Source organism: Mixophyes fleayi, chromosome 10, assembly GCF_038048845.1.
Source record: "Mixophyes fleayi isolate aMixFle1 chromosome 10, aMixFle1.hap1, whole genome shotgun sequence".
Classification (NCBI taxonomy): domain Eukaryota; kingdom Metazoa; phylum Chordata; class Amphibia; order Anura; family Limnodynastidae; genus Mixophyes; species Mixophyes fleayi.
In genome coordinates this window covers 16,176,976-16,196,596 of record NC_134411.1, presented here as the reverse complement: position 1 = coordinate 16,196,596, position 19,621 = coordinate 16,176,976, and the positions used below count along the sequence as shown (strand labels likewise).

The following is a 19,621-nucleotide window of genomic DNA, read 5'->3' as shown; positions in this document are numbered from 1 at the left end:
TTTGGATCTAGGCAGACGGCTCCATTGTATGTAAGAAAACAGACTGTGTAGAGACCTGTCCTCACCCCATCACAGTGCCTGGACAGTGTTGTCCTGATTGCTCAGCAGGTAATGCCATTGTCATCAGGGCTGGTTTAAGATTTTGGCTGGCCTAGAGAAAAAATTCTTAGAGGACCCTTACACCTCTTGTAACTTTGTCCTAAAAATAGAGTGTCAAGTTTTAGACAAGACAAAAAGAAGATGGTCTCTGTCTTTTAATTCCCACTGGTACACAATTATGCTGTGGGAAGGTTTTCTATATTTTTAGAATTTGGGAAAGTAAGATCAGACTTTTATTAGGATGTACATTTTAGAGCTTTAGCTAGGTGTACAGTTATGGCATGGTATATTTGATATACAGATTTATAACCTTATCTTAAAGTTACAGTTATGTAATAGTTTAACATTAGCTTATGATTGAGTTTACTTTTTTCTTGGACATTTTTATTTTATTTGACAGAAGAGACTTGAGAGCGTTGTAAGCTATATTACGACAGCTTGGATTGAAGTTCTATTATGATGAAGCATAGGATGGGTTCCCTGACTTTGTGGGTTGGGGGTCCAGGGCCAATTTCACTTTGTGTTGTTATGAAAACAGCTGACTGTTATGTACCCATATACAATTATCCTGCCTGCTACATTACTTAGTTCTGTCATGTTAGCTGGCATCTGGGTTGTAAACTAGTTTGTCTCTGTGTAGTTCAGCTAACCACTCAAGGCAATGTTTAATTTTATTTTACCCAAAGCTGTTCACCAGCTGCTGTTTAAGGAATACAGGCCAACACAGGGGCAGAACATAGCCTTGCAGGTCCCTGTGCATGCTGAGGAGAGCAGAACAGGGGCCTGTAGTTGCTGGACTGGCATTGCCAGGCCTCTCTCACCTCTGGGTGCTGTGGAGGACATACAAAAATTAAAAATTTCTCCCAGGTGCAGAGAGGAAAGTGGATATGTAGGTATTCTGAATAAATGATCAGTGTAAGTAAATAATTTTGTATTGTGAGTAATTTAATGGATAATATAATGTAGTGAAGTGGCATAGGATAAGCAATTTATCACTATGAAAAGCAAAACATACATAATAGATGGCAAAAGACACAAATAAATATCTGGCCAGATGCAAGCGCAAAATTCAACATTAATACAAATATGGGCTAATCAGGAAGAACCAGGAAGGGAATATACTGTCACAGATATTGGAATCTTATACATACTTGCCAACTCTCCCGGAATGTTCGGGAGACTCCCGCATTTTGCGAGAGTCTCACAGACTCCCGGGAGAGTGTGGCAATCTCCTGGATCTGCCCACTTCACTAGGAAGTGCCCAATTCCTAGTGAAGTGGGCAGAATTAGGTCCCTAACGCCAAACGCCACGATTCACCGGCAATTGCGGTGTTTGGCCCCTCCTCCCGCTGTCAAATGACGCATTTGCGTCATTACATCACAGGGGCGGGTCCAAAATTACGCACATTTTTGAGCCCCGCCCTCCATCACGCCCACCTCCCCCGGCAGGCTCCCGGAAACCAACTTTCTAAAGGTGGTAAGTATGATCTTATATCAATAAACATTTCTAGTCCAAGTGTGGAGATAAACCTCTTCTTGTCCTAGCAGTTCTGGTCTCTAGTATGAATAAGTGTAAAGGACAAGGTGACCGTTTCCAGGTATTTGTACGTCCAAAGTAAGGAATGTCTGACGCCTTACAAGTAGCATGTTTGCTAGTAAGGTCGATTAACAATCACCTGGTATTAGATTCGTAAAACAGTGTGTTGGAAAGAAAACTGTGTGTAGAAAAGTATCTTAGTAGACAATCACAATGTATTTAGCAGTTGCTCTATTGGGCCCATTTGTCAATTAACGGGGGTTTTGCCCTGTTAATTATCATCTGTCATCACAACAATGATTTTTCGCAATCATTTATTAAAAAATCCTCCGATGATGTCACTTTCCTTAAAAGTCCTTTCTCTCCTCTCTGGTCACACATGCCACGTGGCTTTGTGCATGCGTTGCCGAAGTTCACGCATGCACAAAGACATTTTGCGATAGTAACCCAGACGGGAGAACAGGTAAGCTTTGGTGAGGGATCCGAAGATACCACTACTTCAATGTTCTCCCCATAGGATTCAATGGCAAACGCCATCTTCAGATGGTGTTAGCTATTGTGGACACATTCGGAAAAGGCAGGGCCGGATTAACCCGAGGTCTAACTGGGCTATAGCCCAGGGGCCTCGGGCATCCAGGGGGCCCTTCAAAGTCTGCAGCAGCATTATTGATCGGTCCGGGGGCGGGGGCGCCCCCAGCCCGATCAATGCTGCTGAGCACTGTCAGTCCAGTCCTCCGTCCCCGGCGCTCAGTACTCTGCTTACTGAGGAGATCTCGCGAGTGAACTCTCGCGAGATCTCCTCAGTAAGGAGCATACAGCGCGCCGGGGACGGAGAACTGGACTGACAGGTAAGCGCTTTGGGGGCGCCCTCACGGGGGATGGGGGCGGCAAGCGGCTCACAATGGGGGCCTCACGGGGGAATGGAGGCTCCCTTAACCCAGGGGCCTCCATTCCCTTAATCCGGCCCTGGGAAAAGGTAAGCTTTTCAGAACTTGATAAAATTGCCCAGATTGACTATGATAGGAGCTGGGGTTAATGTGGTAATTTGCCTAATGCAGGAGATAAGACGTGTTGATCGTAATGGTAGCCTCAGTGTGGGCTGATAAAAGTGTAAAGGATGATCTCAAGATCAAATAGAGTACCCTACGCATTTCACCCACAAAGAGAATGCCAGGCTTCCTCAGGGAAAGAGTGCCTGCTGTTCCAAATGTCCTAATATAGGGTTGAGATGTCTTACCTGTAGACTAGCCAAATCTTTCTTTTTTTGATAAAGGGTTAGTTTGGAGCAAAATGAAAAAATCACAATAATATTTAAAAAATGGACCTACGATGTTAAAGTGAACATAACAGATCTCCTATATTTGTCAAACAAAAATATGTAGCACAGAGTAAATATGGTATGAACAACTTGATTATAAATAAACAGGGGGACCCCTGATTAAAAAGAAAACTTTTTTTTCGTGGTTGCATTTGAGAAATTGGTACACAATGAAATATAACACATGTGTAGGTATAGGTATGTGTTATGATACCAAGGAGGTAGGTATCATTGTAGTTCTCAAAATGCAGATTGTTATAAACACATGCAGTGAATATGGATAAAGAGAGATTGGCACAGACCTGATAACAAAAACTTAGAGAGTGTCAGGTGACATCTAAGTGGATTGGGGCACAGTGACACACTGTGGCGGACATGCCCACTGCAGGGGGTGATAGCTCCACAACTTGGCCCAGACACAAAAAAATTGTATATGCCCAAATTTTTGGTGGCGGGGATTATGAACATCAACAGTTTGGCAGAACTCACGCCCACATACAGTATATTATAATATAAAGTAATCTAGAAATCCTTAAAACATGGGTCGCTTCAGACAAATGCGAAAATGCTTCGGAAACTTGTGCTAGACCAAGTTATGATTAATACAGGACTCCAGTTAGAGTAGAGATAAATCATTAAACCATATATTCACTATACACTGACCTACCATTTGCTACATTTACCACATAGGAGTGTAGCACTGACAAATACGTTAGGTCAAACATGAATAACACCATCATGAACTGATGTTCCATGAATGTAGACAAGAAGGACCTAAAAGGTTGCCATGGTGACAGCAGCAAGGACATATTTGTCATTTCAATATATTGTCACAGCTTATCTAGTATGATTTTTTTTTGTGTGACCTAAGAATGTGAGCTTTATAACATGTTCAATCACCTTGTAATTTTTCATAAAAAAAGCATAATTTAACTAATTTTTCTAGATACCTCTAGGCTAACTTTGATTGTTTTAAAGGTTGCTCTTATGGAAGGAGGACATTCAAGAACAATGAGAGCTTCCCATCCACTACAGACTCTTGTCTCACTTGCATTTGCCTGGTAAGGAGTGTTGGGGTGACAAATGTCCATAGTTTGTTGAAGCAAACGTCAAACGGAAATATTGGATTGCGTAATCCTAGTGTGTGGCTTCAGGAATGACATTTGTGACATTTAGTTATATATGATTGCAAAGCAGTAAAGATAAAGTTCTCAGAAGTGTTTGCACTACCAGAAGTGAGAATTGACTACCACTATGAAGGCAACAGCACTTAGTTCACTAGGATAGATTTTTTTTTTTTTACCTTTTCAGATGGGTACTGTAGCTTGTTCGCCAATTGAATGTGCTCCCAACTGTACCTACCCTTTCCACGATGAAGGAGATTGTTGCCCTGTATGTCGAGGTATGAACTTGCTAGTTCTGCTCATTGTATAGCTCTTGTCTCCTGCTGTTCTCTAACATAAAGGTGTTTGTGTCACTTTAGATTGTACATATGATGGGAGGAAAGTGCTAAACAGGCAGACATTTTTACTGGAAAGTGAGTCCTGCACACAGTGTACCTGTCAGGTGAGGTTTGACACTCATAATGATGTAGACTACTCTATAATTGAGAACCTGCAAGTAACAGACTTTGGCTATAAAATGTAAATGTATTTTTTCAAACTTTTCATCTTGACCCCACAAATCCTGTAGAGCTACCACATCTCTCTTGAATTAATCATACTTTTAGGCTGTGCTACTAGACTGTATCAAATTATCTTCTGACACCGGGTGATTTTCTTAATCGTCTATGTGCTGCAGCTTTAAGGAAACACATTACACTGCATCAAGTGTGCCTCCCAAAGCAGACAATTGCCACCATGTCAGATAAAAAAAGTTTACCGTGGTTTGTGCATCAAATTGCCATGTTCGCATCCAGGCTTAAAGGATGGAATCAGTAGCATCTGTGGTGTTAGCAGCGATAACTCACTAATTTTCAGAAAAAATGCGTCTGAATAGTGGAGTACTGCGAAGTCATTGACAGTTATCTCCACTCAGACCACAAATGCTGCACTCTGTAATAAATAAAAAGTGGTCCAGCATATCCCCTCCCCAAATTGTCAATCAGCCCCAGTGCTTGATTCCCTGGGCTGGTATCTACTATAACAGGGATACCACAAATGTGGGGTGCCTCTAACATAATGAAAAGCAGCACAGGACACAGCACAACAATAACAATAATTAAAATCTAGTTTTTCAATGTATCATTATCAGCAGCCTATCTAATCAAGTGTTAACTATGGTTCTCACTGTAACATTATATATTCACAATGATTCAGTAGTAAACCATGTGGTTAGTCATGATAATGCAAGAAACACGTGTAATGTCCCAGCATTGAATTTGATGAGTGCTACACTTGTGCATTGGAGTGAACATCCAGACATTGTTAATATATTTCATATAAATAAGATTGTATCTTGAATGAATGACCGGTGTAGCTCAATGGTTAAGGGTACTAACATTGTTGAACAATGCTAAATGTAATTGCAAACAAAAGAGAAGTCAAGAAAATAGTCAACACACTAAATAACAGGACCTCACATTAACATTGGGATTAACAAACACACAGTGTAACCGAGTAGTTTTACCAGTTGTTCTCACCTTTTGGTAGGTCTTAGTATTCACAGATGACTGGGAGCTCAGATATTCTGATAAAAGGCCTTTCATATGGCCATTGGTACAGGAAGAATGTTTACGTTCTTATTCCTGTGTAGTCCAACTAGCTTCTCCTTTGATCTCTAACAAGTTACCCCAATAATTCTGTTACCAAGTTTTGTTTTTTGTTTTTTTTTTTAAAAAAAGCTTCCCACCCTTTCCAAGGATGATTCTTATTATTATTGTTGATGATTTGTAAGACTCCACATTGAAATCTTGTAGGCGGGAGTGGGAAGTGGCTGTGAGAGTTGAGGCACATGTCAGAGGTAGATCTAAGAGGCGAAAGGGAGAGAATGTTGAGATATATGAAAGAGTGATAATGTTGAGAACTTTGTAGGTGAAGGTGAGTAATTTGAATTGGATTCTGAAGGACATCTCATTAGGCTGGGTGAATTTATCCACTAACCTGATCAGTGTGGAAACATGGAAGGATAACATATGAACTATTCCTTGTAATGTACATACGATTGAGCTAGGGACGGATATCTATTGTGGCAGCATAACATTATGAACACGATGGGTACGGTGAACAGTTGCAACCTAGTTGGAAACAGGGACACCAGGTGGGCTTGACCATTATTATGTTCCCTTTTATCCTTATTTCACCCCATCTAGATATTAATATAGTCACAGCAGCATAACCATCTAGAAATATCTAGAATGATTTGTGTATACTGATTCACTCTTTTACTATCTCACCTTACTTCTAATTCCACCACTTTTCTGAATAGATGTTTGGTTACTAACTCTCTTCAGGTGCCGCACCCCACCAGTTCTACCATGTAATTTTACTGGTCAGCGATCACCTATCATGATCAATTAGATTAAATAAATTGTGTCATATAAGGGAAAAGGAAGGAACAGGGAAATGTTTAATCATATGACACACAAATGGCAGATCAAACAAAACTTACTCATAATAAAAAAATTACTTTTATTCATCATAATTAAAACTAAAAACTAAAATCCAAATGTAAAATATGTGAGATTAGTAGGGGAAGCAGAGTAGACGATCTAAAAAGTCAATGTGTTATTAGTCTCTTATATACATGTCTCTGTATTAAAAATTATGCATTCACTATAATAATAATAATAATAATAATAATAATAATAATAATTCAACACATTGTGCCCACCTCTTTATTATTAACAGACACGTAGCCACATTACCCATGATTACCCAGCAATAGTTGTAACTAGTAATGTATTACAGTTAACAGCAACATAATAATTTTCAGGGACTTAACAAGTGGCCTTTTGGGGGTTCACATATTTCTAGTGAAACATCAGGTGACATTCACATCAGAGGCACAACACACAGAAAGATCCCCCAGCACACTGCTATAATCAGCAAAAGACCTGCCATTTCTATTGTAGATAAAAATGCAAAAGTCTTAGTTGCACACATTTGCAAATGTATGTTAAAGCCAACCGCAACTCCACAGCGCTTTTGCTAATAGGGTGGTCCTAACTCTAAACAATGAGAGTCCCATATGTTTGGGCCATACATATATGTGTTTTTAAATTGAGAGCTAACTTACCAGGAGGAACCCCAAAAGCCTCCAAACAGCAATCCAAAGCCAGCACTCCCCCTCGGCTATTGACACCAACATGCTTCTCAGACAAATATAGAAGTGGAAGTTGCTCAATCAATTTATAGGTGCATAGCAGGTGCTTGAAAGGGTGGGGTTATCCTAAATAAACAGACACACAGAAAGATCCCCCAGCATACTGCTATAGCCAGCAAAAGACCTGTCATTTCTACTGTAGATAAAAATGCAAAAGTCTTAGTTGCACACATTCACATCAGACCATCACATATCTCAAACAATAGGTTAACCTATGACCAACTACTCAAGATGGTGAGAAGGCATGATCATCCAACCGTGGTCTAACTTACTCCACACACTCTGTGAATGCATTGTACTCACTCAGTGACATTGCTCACTATTAGGATCAAAGAGGGTAAAATGACTTCCCTTTAAAGATATTGCTGTTTGAAATCTGCCCTGCAAAGTCGCTGATTATCGGCGACTTGCAAAAACCGCAGATTGATACATTTACGCCCTGGTCTAATCTACACCCCTGATTACAAAAAAGTCTATATGTTTATTAACTTTAAAAAATACAAAACATGTACCAAAATGAATGTCGTCTAGTTACACCACTATTCCATTAATGTATATCTTGTATAATTTATGTCACAAGGACGGCGAGGTGCAGTGTGAAGCCATCTCCTGTTCAGTTTCCTGCTCTCATCCATATATTTTTCCAGGAGAATGTTGCACAACCTGTGAAGGTACAAATTTCAAACTCTAAATTTACTTGCTCATTCTGAAATTCTCTCTGGCTTAGCTTCAATGCTTTGTCATGTATACTGTGTGGTGTATGTCTTCAACTCTTATATGTTCTCATATGAGACATCTTCTATACAAATGAAAAATGTTTTTAGTCCGTGTATAATAGGGTATTTTCCCACTTTAATATCAGAGTGTGCCTTTGAAGGGCATGTACTGGAAAATGGAGGCTCCTATATACTGAAGGTTGACCCCTGTCTTGTGTGTCATTGCTATGTAAGTATTTTCTACACTTATCTTTGCTATTGTCTTGCCATCAGTCTGTTTAACCTTCAAGTCAAATCACATGGTAATATGCAAATGGTCCTGCATGTGCAGTGATATATAGTGATGAATTTATGATGATAATGAAAAGTTTCTTCATAGGCTGGGAATGTGCAGTGTGAACAGAGAGAAGGTTCTTGCACTCCATGTGAACAGAAGACTCAGGATTGTCTGAATGGTAGGTTTAGCACAACAAGACTTGGATGGAAGACTTTAGACATTATAGAAGTTTTATTATTCCTTGTATTTATTTTTGTCATAGAAGTCAAAGACAACTTTCACACAAAGAACTTCCACAATTCTCAGCAAGATACTGTATTACAAGAAGCCAACATTCCATTGAAACTACTGAGTGTCACTAAACCACCTGCATCTAGCCATCTGTCTCTATCCAAAAAATTAGTTTCAAGAAGGAACTCAGTGACTACAGTTATCTCTTCAGCTATTCTCAGTTCTGTCTCTCACACAGAGGTCCCATATCACCATGTACATCACGGTTCACAGACTTATGATAATAATGCGACTAACAAGATAGAATCAGTGTCTGCTGTGCAATCTACAATAAATACAGATTTTGTTCCATATATAAAAGTTGATCCAGTATCTCATGGTGACATCATGAACACTACTCAATCTAAATACTCTGTCTATGTGGCCGTTTCTGCTTCAACTGCATTTCCTAGCCCACCTATCCCTTCCATTGGTGCCACCAGTCATACTTTGCCTTCAGCAAGTCTTTCTACCTCAAAATTAATTAATCGCATTGTCTCTTACACTAATGTACCCCATACTAGCCTGGCTCAATCATCTGCTAGCATCACTGAATCATCTTTCTCACCAGCAACATCCACTAGCTCTGTTTATACTCCAACAAGTGTTTCTGGACCTTCTCCCAAACCCACGATGTTCTCTAGAGCTTATGTCAAAGATAAAAAGTCCCCCTTGTCTTCTCATGATCTTAGAAAACTAACACCTTGGGCAGGAACCACTTATACAGCTTTAATGACTATAAAACCTCCAGGTGATACTATGTCACCATCAGGACCTTCTAGTCATTTCCACTACCTGGCAGATAACTCAAAACTTACATTAACGAAACTGGAAGACACTGAGATGAAAGATTATGAGACTGGACACTCAAGAGGTAAGATTCATTCTAGAGATTCCAAAATCATAGCACATAATGGAATTATATTGCTAGATCTTTTGTGTGACCTTCATCAGAGATTGTGTTTAAATGGGGAGCAGATTGTTTTCTGTCTCACTCTTATAATCTTTTAAAGCATATGGAATGAGTGGCTCATACAATTCACAAAACATAGTACAGTTTTGTAACTCACAAAACAGAATAATAAGATTCTGTATTCCGACGATGTATGTTACTTGCGCACTTGTTTTACTCTCATGTAATAATAACGGGTTGTCCTAAAAATAACTGAGAGTTGTATATATGTTTTTTCCTTTCTTTCTTCAGAATGCTCTCTAAATGGGCTCAGCTATACCAATGGCTCCATCTACATTGCTGATGTGGACTACTGCCTGCAGTGTGAATGTCTGGTAAAACTTAGCTGATATAGAGGTTCAGACACTCATCCACAAGCATGATGTTCTTTGGACATAAATACACAAACACACTTGTGATGCACCTTTCTCAAAACACTATATTATACATAGGCTGATATTTCAGTAATGATGTCCATACTTAATCCTTGTCAGTGATGGCTGTCTTTTCCCTTCTTTGTCGTACATGAGCGGAAAGAGCCATGGAGACTGTGAGCTTGCGCCTCTCTTCCCACAGACAAACAACCTAACTGTAAACTGAAGTGTTTACATGCTACACACACCGACCTTCCAATTGTCTATTTAGTGAAATTGGACTTTCCAATGCAACTGAGATACATTATTTAAACTCTATTCTCTGCCATGAATTCAACTACTTATACTTTTCTGAAATAATGTTGTGTTATTGATTTTATTGACTTCAGGCTTTTGATAGAACATTGGAAAATCGTAGGTTGAGTACATTAAGGGCATGTTGACGTAAGTGTAACGTGCCCTCAGATGATGGAACATCCTAAGAGGCGTATCTCTTGTGGGTACAGAAAGACTGGTGCAAAGATATGCAATGATGATGACCGTCAGCAGCACTATATTGCTGACTCCAGTTGCGCATTGATCACTCCAACTAATACTATTTAATTCATTATCAAGTTGTGGCAGTCTATTCGCGCTACTTATTTGTAGTTTACATTTGGACTACTGCAAGAAGATTCTCATTAATTTTTTTATAGATGTAAACAACAGTTTTGGAGATGTTTGTATTTAACAACATTTTGCATGGAATATGCGACCTTCGCATTTATTAATAACTATCTCTTCATTACATTGTTATATTGCGTACTAATAGGGTAATGTGCCTTTGGCATTTGCTACTATCATTGTCAAGTCGCATTTCAATGCTGTTGAGGAGTTAGCATGCATACTTGTATGCCTGGCACAAGTACTGCTGTTCTTACATTGGACGTATGTATAAATACAAGTGAATCATGTAAGTGCGCTATCTTTGCAACAAAATGTTTACGACTACGTTCAGAGTGTAAATGTGTCGAACTCTAAATGAGGCCCAATATGTTTAATACAGTCTGTTCCTCTTCATAGGTGAAAACTATATGAAAAGCTATAGAGAAAATTACATCTAAAGGCTATTAGGTAGACTGGCTTATATGCTAACATGGACACACCATTTAAATAAATTAATGATATTTGGCCAGCTGAGAACCTGCAGCTAATTAACTGTGGACACTTGTAATCTATCTTAACCAACTTTTATTGTTCACAGTCTCACCTCCTGTTTTGTTCCTATGTTGTTGTTATGGTATATTCATTTTCTCTCTCTTATCGTAGAGCAAGGTCTCAACATGTTAGCACAGCTATCTATAAATAAAGTTTAATAGCAATAATAATAATAATAATAATAATAATAATAATAATAATAATAATCATATATTATTATTATTATTATATACTCAACCAGCGATTGTAGTTGTGATCTTTCTGATATTCTTCAATTACAGGGTGGGTTTGCAAAATTTATCACCAAATCTGCAGGGACCCCCACATTGGCAATATAGTCCACTATAAAGCAGGAATAGCTGAAAAGCAGGATTTTTTTTAAAATATAAATTGTATTATAATCATATTATAATCTTAACAGTTTTACACTGATTTGCTATAACAGGACTGTCTCATTGATGCTGGTATATTTTACTTTCAGAAAGAGGAGATTTATTGTAGACCACATACACATTTCCCCACTGGGCTGTGCTGTCGGGGCTGTTATAATTTTCCAATAGATTCCTGCTCTAGAGAAACCAACCAGGTAATTGCTTGCCTTGTCTGAATCTATACATCAAGCTGTCTTAGCCATGAAGTTAATGTGCATATTTATTCTCCTTGTACTTGCAGTCAGTTGATTTTCTTTTCTATAATCTAAATACAAAGGTCACGTAGTTGTATTGTGCTTGAGCTAAATCATGCCTATCATTTAATTTTTTTAAACTCCCATTTACCCAAACCTCACATTAAAGGAACACTAACCCAATAAAAGAAGTTGCCTGTTAATACTTTTTCTCTTTCATCCAGTCTGGGGGACACTGCTTACCATGGGTTGTGGAGGGAGCTTGGGGAGTTGGCACCTAACTAGTTAACTTTTAGTACTGCCTACAGACCCCTCCCCTCTACAATCCCCCTGCCTCTTCCTGTCAGTTTTTTTCAGGTGCCCATGGAGTTGGGCAGTGTTTTTAGTGCTTAGTGTAATTTTATTACTTTTATTTTATTCTTTTAATTTTTACTTCATTTTTTCCCAGTAGCAGGCTGGAGTGTGTTCTAATATAGAGGACACACTCACAGCACAGCAGCGCAGACGCTCCCCTGTCAGATGAGAGCCAGTGGTTCTCACTGACAGGGACAGGAAAGGAGATGGAGGAAAGGGTGTCTAAAATTGAGAGTGACAAGCGGTCTCACGGACCGCTGTCACTCCTGAGCCTCCCCGATAACCGGTGCTGCCATTGCAGGCATAGAGTGCCGGTTATCGGATATGTCAGTTGCTGGTGGCCATTTTGGATTTTGGTAAGGAGATCCTAGGAAGAAGGGGGCTATACCTGGATCCCCCCTCATGCATAGGAGGGGGCATCAGGTATTATCCGCTGCGGAGACCTCCTCTGGAGGTCTCCATTACTCTGCTACAGAAAATTAATTTTTATTTTTTAAACGCTGCAGAAGTAGCACTACTGAAGGGGGGGAGTTAACACATAGAGCTCCCCCTCCTTCCTGAGAGAGAGATGGTCTGTCCCAGTCTTCTGGCGCCAAGGAGAAGCCCGGGAACAGAGAACAGATCTGAGGGAGCAGGCACCAGGATACTGCTGTTGGACTTCTTCCCTGTTTAGCCTATGGCTAAGTATCTGATTTATTTAAACACATATGCTGTATTGCAGTGTACAAGAGGGCTAGTAGGAGTTATATTATAGTTCTCCTACCTGCTTAAATATTATTTTGTGTTTAAAATTTTACAAGTACAACTTTTTATCTAGATTAGTTGATTCTTGTAGTTACACTTTCCTCTATACATATTATATCTCTCTCTCTACTCAGCTAAAATTTTTCAATTTAAGTCTGTGTGTTTGGTGTGCCTTCCTTTATTCAGAAATGTCAGATAAAGGAAAGGGCCCTAAATCAATATTTTTTACATGTTCTAAATGTCATGTAAAATTAACTTGTGGGCAGAAGGACCCGTTGGCGCTCTGTTTGTGAAGCAGGGGAATCCCCCTGCGCAAACCCAACAGGTCTCAGCCCCTCCATCGGAGGAACCGGCCTGGGTGGCCTCCCTGACAGTCGGTTTCCTCCTTAGCATAGATTGTTTCTCAATCCAATCAATTGTGGTCTAGTTGGGCAACTTCGGTGTCTAATAATCAAATACACCGTTGGGCCTCCCTGCTTCCTCTGGTTCCAGTGGAACGTCTATACCAGGACCTTACTCATTACAGACGGACCAAGCCCCTGTTCCCACAGAGCCGCCATGGTCCGCAGCTTTTATAAAGGGTTTGGATAAACTGAACCAGTTACTCAAATCCCCAAATATTCCGCCTGCTAGAAGGAAGCAGCCTAGATCTGATAATACCCTTATGGTCCTTTCAGACTCTGAGGAGTTTTCAGAGGAAGAGCTGGATATTAATTCTGATCCCGACCGGGTTCTACCGTTGGGACAGGAAGAAAGCTCTAAAAGCCAATTTATTAACGATTTGGTTTTAACAGTAAGACAAGCGTTGGATCTCCCAGAACCGGAAGATCCGACTCCCAGAGACAGAAATCTTTTTAAGAAAGCCAAAAGAAGGGCTAGCCGTTTTCCCCCTTCTGTAGAACTTAGAGATATCGCAGAAGGAGCCTGGAAACAGCCGGAGAAAAGGTTCTCTGTTCCCAAAGGTTCTCTTCCCTGTATCCATTGCAGGAAGAGGATGTGGTTCGCTGGGAGAGCATTCCAAAAGTGGATATATTTCTATAGCCCGATTGGCCAAGCACGCTTTACTCCCAGACCCAGGTTCTGCATCCCTACAGGATGTCAATGACCGCAGAGTGGAATCCCAGCTAAAATCTATATTTGCGGCTGCGGGTTCTTCCTCTAGGCCCACATTTGCGTCAGCTTGGGTTGCTAGAGCCATGGAAGCATGGGCAGACCAGCTGGCAGAGGCATTACAGGACTCTGATTTACTTCCCCTGCATTTGAAGGAGGCATCGGGGTACCTGTATAAGGCAGCCCAGAATACAGCGGCTGTATCCTCTTCTATTCAGGCTGCATCTATCTCAGCAAGAAGAAGTTATGGCTGAAATCATGGGAAGGAGATGCAGAATCAAAAAAAGTCTGTGGAAACCATTCCTTTTTCAGCGGCAGGTTTGTTCGGCCCGGAATTGGATACCCTGATCTCTCAGGCAACCGGGGGCAAAAGCACTTCCTTGCCAGTATTCCCTAGCAGGAGCCAGAACCCTCGGGTCAGCTCTTTTTTGTCAGCCCTTTTGGGGGACCTCCTTTCCTAAAGAACAGTCCTTTAGAGGCAGACAGCCCAATTCTCGAGGCTCCTCTGCTAGGGGGAGATCCTCGTTTGCAGCTAGGCACCAGGCCTCCATGTCCCAGGAGAAGCCTGCGTCATGACGACCACTCTTCTTCAGGGGGCGCCAGTGGGGGGACGTCTGTCTTTGTTTCAGGAACAGTGGGCAGTGTCCTCCCAAGATTCTTGGATTCGGGGTATTATATCAGAGGGGTACAGGATAGACCTGTTGGGCCCCGCTCCACATCGTTTCTTCCAAACTCCGCTACTCCGAGATCCATCAAGAAGGCAGGCTATACAGGATTGGGTCGCCTCTCTTCTCTTTCAAAAAAGTTATCTGCAGGGTTCCAGATTACCAGAAAGGGCAGGGGTTTTATTCAAACCTGTTTCTGGTCAAGAAGCCGGACGGCTCCTTTTGCCCCATCCTAAATTTAAAGGGCCTCAATGTGCACTTAAAGGTGGACAAATTTTGTATGGAATCCCTGAGGTCGGTGATAAACGGCTTAGAGAAGGATCAGTTTATGGCGTCCATAGATATAAAGGACGCATACCTCCATATTCCCATATGGATTTACCATCAGTCTCTTCTAAGATTCTCGGTGGCATCCTTCCACTATCAGTTTCGGGCCCTCCCCTTCGGCCTCTCAACAGCGCCGAGGGTTTTCACGAAGGTTATGGCAGCATGTCTTCACCTTCAGGGAGTTCAGGTCGTGCCTTATTTGGACGATCTGCTCATCAAATCCTCCTCAGTAGATTGCTTACGTCATCACTTGTCCCTCACCTTGGTGGTCCTCGAGGGCCACGGATGGCTGATCAATTTAAAGAAATCCCAGATGGTTCCGTGTCAACGCATGGTTTTCCTAGGCCTCATCATGGACACCAGCCAGCAAAAGGTGTTCCTGCCTGTCGAGAAGGTTGCTTCAATTCAGAGCATAACAACTCAGGTCTTGTCTTCCCCCAGCCCCTCAATGCACTTGTGCATGCGGCTGCTGGGAAAGATGGTGGCCTCCTTCGAGACCATCCCCTTTGGTCGAGCCCATTCTCGTTGTTTCCAGTGGGATCTGTTGACAAAATGGTCAGGATCCCACCTTTGCTTAGATCTCCAGAGGATCTCTCTATCCCCGAGGACGAGACAATCACTCCAGTGGGGGCTGATTCTGGATCACATGACGGTGGACAGGTCCTTCGCTCCCTGGTCATGGATCATAGCCACGACAGACGCCAGCCTGAAAGGTTGGGGGCGGTGATCCTACATCTCCGGCTCCAGGGCTTTTGGTCGGTTCAGGAGTCGACCCTTCAATAAACGTGCTGGAATTGAAGGCTATTCTTTTAGCCCTTTGGTGGGCCCAGTCCCTCCTCCAGGGCCACCCCTGTCAGTCCGACAATGCCATGGCTGTGGCATATGTCAACAGACAGGGAGGAACCAGGAGTGTAGCTGCAATGAAAATTGCAACTCAAATCTTGATTTGGGCAGAACTATATGTTCCAGCAATATCGGCAGTTTTCATTCCAGGAATAAGAAATTGGAAGGCCGACTACTTAAGTCGAAATCAGATGATGCCAGGGGAGTGGTCACTCCATCCAGAAGTGTTCCAGTCTCTGGCTCAGAGGTGGGGTCTTCCGGATATAGATCTCATGGCCTCCAGACACAACAGAAAGGTTCACACATTTTGCGCAAGGTCAAGGGACCCCTTAGCGGTGGCAGTGGACGTAATGACGGCGTCATGGAACTTCAGGTTGGGATACCTGTTCCCTCCGATTCCCATGCTTCCTCGTGTGCTCAGACGAGTAAAACAAGGAGGTCTGCCAGTAATTCTGATAGCTCCCTCATGGCCGCGCCGAGTCTGGTACGCGGACATACTCTCTATGGCAGAAGGACCGGGGTTTCGTCTTCCATCTCGAGACGACCTCCTTCTGCAGGGTCCCTTCCGTTACCAGAATTACCTCAGCTCAGTTTAACGGCATGGCTGTTGAAGCCAGCCTCTGGAGGGCTAGAGGTTGTTTCCTCCAGTGTGGTAAACACTATGATGTGAGCCAGAAAGTCAGTCTCAGCTCACATCTATCACCGGATTTGAAAAACCTATATCTGATGGTGTGAAAATAGGACATGTCACACGTCCTCTTTTTGTCTCCCTCTTTTATTGGCTTTTCTTCAGATGGCCTGGAAGCAGGGCTTCGTTTAGGTTCCCTAAAAGTTCAGGTATCGGCACTTTCAGTCTTTTTTCACCTGAAATTAGCGGATTTGCCAGATATTAGGACTTTCCTCCAGGGAGTCTTGCATATTCAGCCTCCCTATGTTCCGCCTACAGCACCGTGGGATCTCAATCTGGTGCTGGATATGCTTAAAGGGCCTCCCTTTGAGCCTTTACTTGTGGCAGATTTGAAATGGTTGACCTGGAAGGTCCTCTTTCTTTTGGCTATTGCAGCTGCAGGTAGGCTTTCAGAATTAGGAGCTCTGTCTTGTCGGGAACCATATCTGGTTTTCCACGAGGACAGAGCGGTGTTAAGAACCCTCCCTTCTTTCGTTCCTAAAGTAGTTTTGGTTTTCCATCTGAACCAATAAATTGTAGTTCCGGTCTTCTCATCTACTTCCCATTCGGATCAAGAGTCTATGGAAAAGTTAGATGTGGTTAGGGCTCTCCGCATTTATGTCAAAAGAACTTCTCAGATTAGACGTACTGATTCTCTGTTTGTTCTTTATGATGCTAATAAGAGAGGCTGGCCAGCCTCAAAACAGTCCATTGCAAGATGGATTACGGCTACCATTAGGCAAGCTTACATAAGGCTAACCATCCGGTGCCAGAGAGACCTGGTCCTCTGTTTACACCTTTACAAAATTTTACCAGTTTAATGTATTTGCATCCGCGGATGCAAATTTCGCTCGTAATGCTTTGCGAGCGGGATTTTCAGAGTAGTCCCACCCTTAGGGGGCTGCTTTAGAACGTCCCCATGGTAAGCAGTGTCCCCCAGACTGGATGAAAGAGAAAAGAGGATTTATGTACTTACGTTAAATCCGTATCTCTGATTCCGTCTGGGGGACACTGTGATCCCTACCCTCTGCTTTTCTTCTGTGTGCTCTTGTTTGACTGCCCTTTTTTCTCCTTGGGCTTTTCAATTAACTGACAGGAAGAGGAAGAGGCAGGGGGATTGTAGAGGGGAGGGGTCTGTAGGCAATACTAAAAGTTAACTAGTTAGGTGCCAACTCCCCAAGCTCCCTCCCCAACCCATGGTAAGCAGTGTCCCCCAGACGGAATCAGAGAAACGGATTTAACGTAAGTATATAAATCCTCTTTTTAAAATATCTGTGCGACATGTACAGCATGAATACTGTACAATGTCAATTCTCTCCAGTCCCTTCAAGGTACAGAAACATTTGTTTTTGTTTCAACTTGAATGTTACAGTAAACATATTGGAGTTGGAGCTGACTGATGTGTGTACATCTAGATGTTTCATTGTTCTTTTTTCTTACACTTGTAGTAACTTGCAAAAGTGCAAGTCTATTACATAAATGGTAGTTGCTGTAATACTTGCATGATTGACCCGGTTTTATGTGAGGCAGTTGAAGTTTGCATGTCAAAATGGCAGCATTTGACTTAGGTCTAGGCCCCCTTTCCAAAATGTAATTTTGCAAAATGCGTTGTACTCCCACATATTATTTGATTTTGGAATGATCCATACTCAACCTTTCCTAGTTTTTATACCTCCCTTCTAGGAGAAACAGAAGAAAGGTATCAAAATAAGAGGTGAGCGTGACTTGATGACACCATTTAAGCCATTAGGTGGGCAGGGCAAAGGCTATGATGACGCTATTTGCATCACCATGCTCTGCAGAATCAGTATTCACTGAGGTGGGCATGGGATCATGGCACATCTCTGTCTACTTTGCAGCAATTAAATACTCTTTTGAGATATCCCCATCTCATCTAGGAGTCTATCGGTAGGGTAGGCAACTATGCCGTTACTGTGGCAACATTAAGCTTCAAGCTATCCCTTGGGAATCCCAGGTGCTAAAAATGACCTTGGTTTATGCAAGCTCTTTAACTGTAAGCGCCTCATAGAATACTTATATATATGTCATATCGGGAGCATCTAGTTGGAGCACAAATACTGTGTGAATAACTAACTGTATAGGCATAATACACAGCCCCATATTTATGGTGTTTTCTATGTAAGATTCTCATGAGTTCAACATTCAATGACAATAGATATAAATGCAATAATGATTTACTTTTCAGATACACTCAGAGTGGAGTGAAGGTCAGAAGTTCTGTAAATGTCGGAATGTAGTACTTCAGTGCCGCACCTGCTCCTACAAACATGGGTGTAGCACAGAGGGCACCTCACAGAGTTCAGAGTCAGGTATGGATGTACTGATAACACAATAGTTGTTATATTTATAACTTGGGTATGTGGCCTTAGCTCTGTATGTCTATATGAACATACCTTAGTTTTCTGAGGTCAATAATTGCTGCTTATTTTAAAAAGTTTGATTTATCACACAGCCAAAACTATTTTGAAACAGTTTAAAGTAATAAAGTAAGAGTGACAGGCTAACACCACCATCATGATGATAGTTGCTGGGAAACAAAGAAAGCTTGAAGGGATGGAACACACCGATGGAGCAGGTTGATTCAACAGAATCTATTTTAATTAACATTATATTTGAGAAATGTTTGGGTTCTAGATTATATTGAGCATGGAACAATGAAATTAAAGTACAAGTTCGCTTATACAAAAGGGGTACCAATAATTAATATTTGTTTTATGGGATAAATGATTTAATGTTTGGTATAGTTTAACCATAAAATTTTGTTTGCAGAGCAAAGTACTAAAAGTCAGATTAACTGGGTTGCACTAGTTATTGAAGATGCGCTGAACCTTGGGGATGAGAATTCCAACCCTTGAGTACATCATGGTCCAGATCGCTGGGATGAAAGATACCAAACTGTTACCATATTCTGATGTCAGCTTCTTGAAGCTTCTTCAACATTCAGAAGGTAGGAGGAGATCACACTGAGGAATCATTAGGGTCACCACCCTTTGCTTAGGCCAAAACAAGACAGGTGTGTAATATTTAGGACTATGCACAGGACACTATATTGTTCAACATCTAATTTACTTGCCTGTTTATTATTATTATTATATTTAATTTATAAGGTGTCACAAAAGTTCCGCAGTGCAGTACATGAAATTACAGTAGTATACAATACATAGACAGCAACAATCCATAACACATGACATAATACATAAAA

The 19,621-nt window shown here is 41.5% G+C and overlaps 1 protein-coding gene across 1 annotated transcript in view; it reads left to right on the top strand.

Annotated features, from left to right (window-relative positions):
* The window catches only part of VWCE (von Willebrand factor C and EGF domains), a 69,836-nt gene that overhangs the window by 47,620 nt on the left and 2,595 nt on the right, over positions 1–19,621 (top strand). The window contains exons 19-30 of the mRNA XM_075187973.1: positions 12–108; positions 3,933–4,015; positions 4,266–4,356; positions 4,438–4,520; positions 7,858–7,948; positions 8,140–8,222; positions 8,373–8,448; positions 8,533–9,414; positions 9,745–9,827; positions 11,545–11,649; positions 18,605–18,728; positions 19,189–19,366. Coding sequence (XP_075044074.1) covers positions 12–108; positions 3,933–4,015; positions 4,266–4,356; positions 4,438–4,520; positions 7,858–7,948; positions 8,140–8,222; positions 8,373–8,448; positions 8,533–9,414; positions 9,745–9,827; positions 11,545–11,649; positions 18,605–18,728; positions 19,189–19,274 — 1,884 coding nt within the window. The 3' untranslated portion in view covers positions 19,275–19,366. The remainder of the gene's footprint in view (positions 1–11; positions 109–3,932; positions 4,016–4,265; positions 4,357–4,437; positions 4,521–7,857; positions 7,949–8,139; positions 8,223–8,372; positions 8,449–8,532; positions 9,415–9,744; positions 9,828–11,544; positions 11,650–18,604; positions 18,729–19,188; positions 19,367–19,621) is intronic.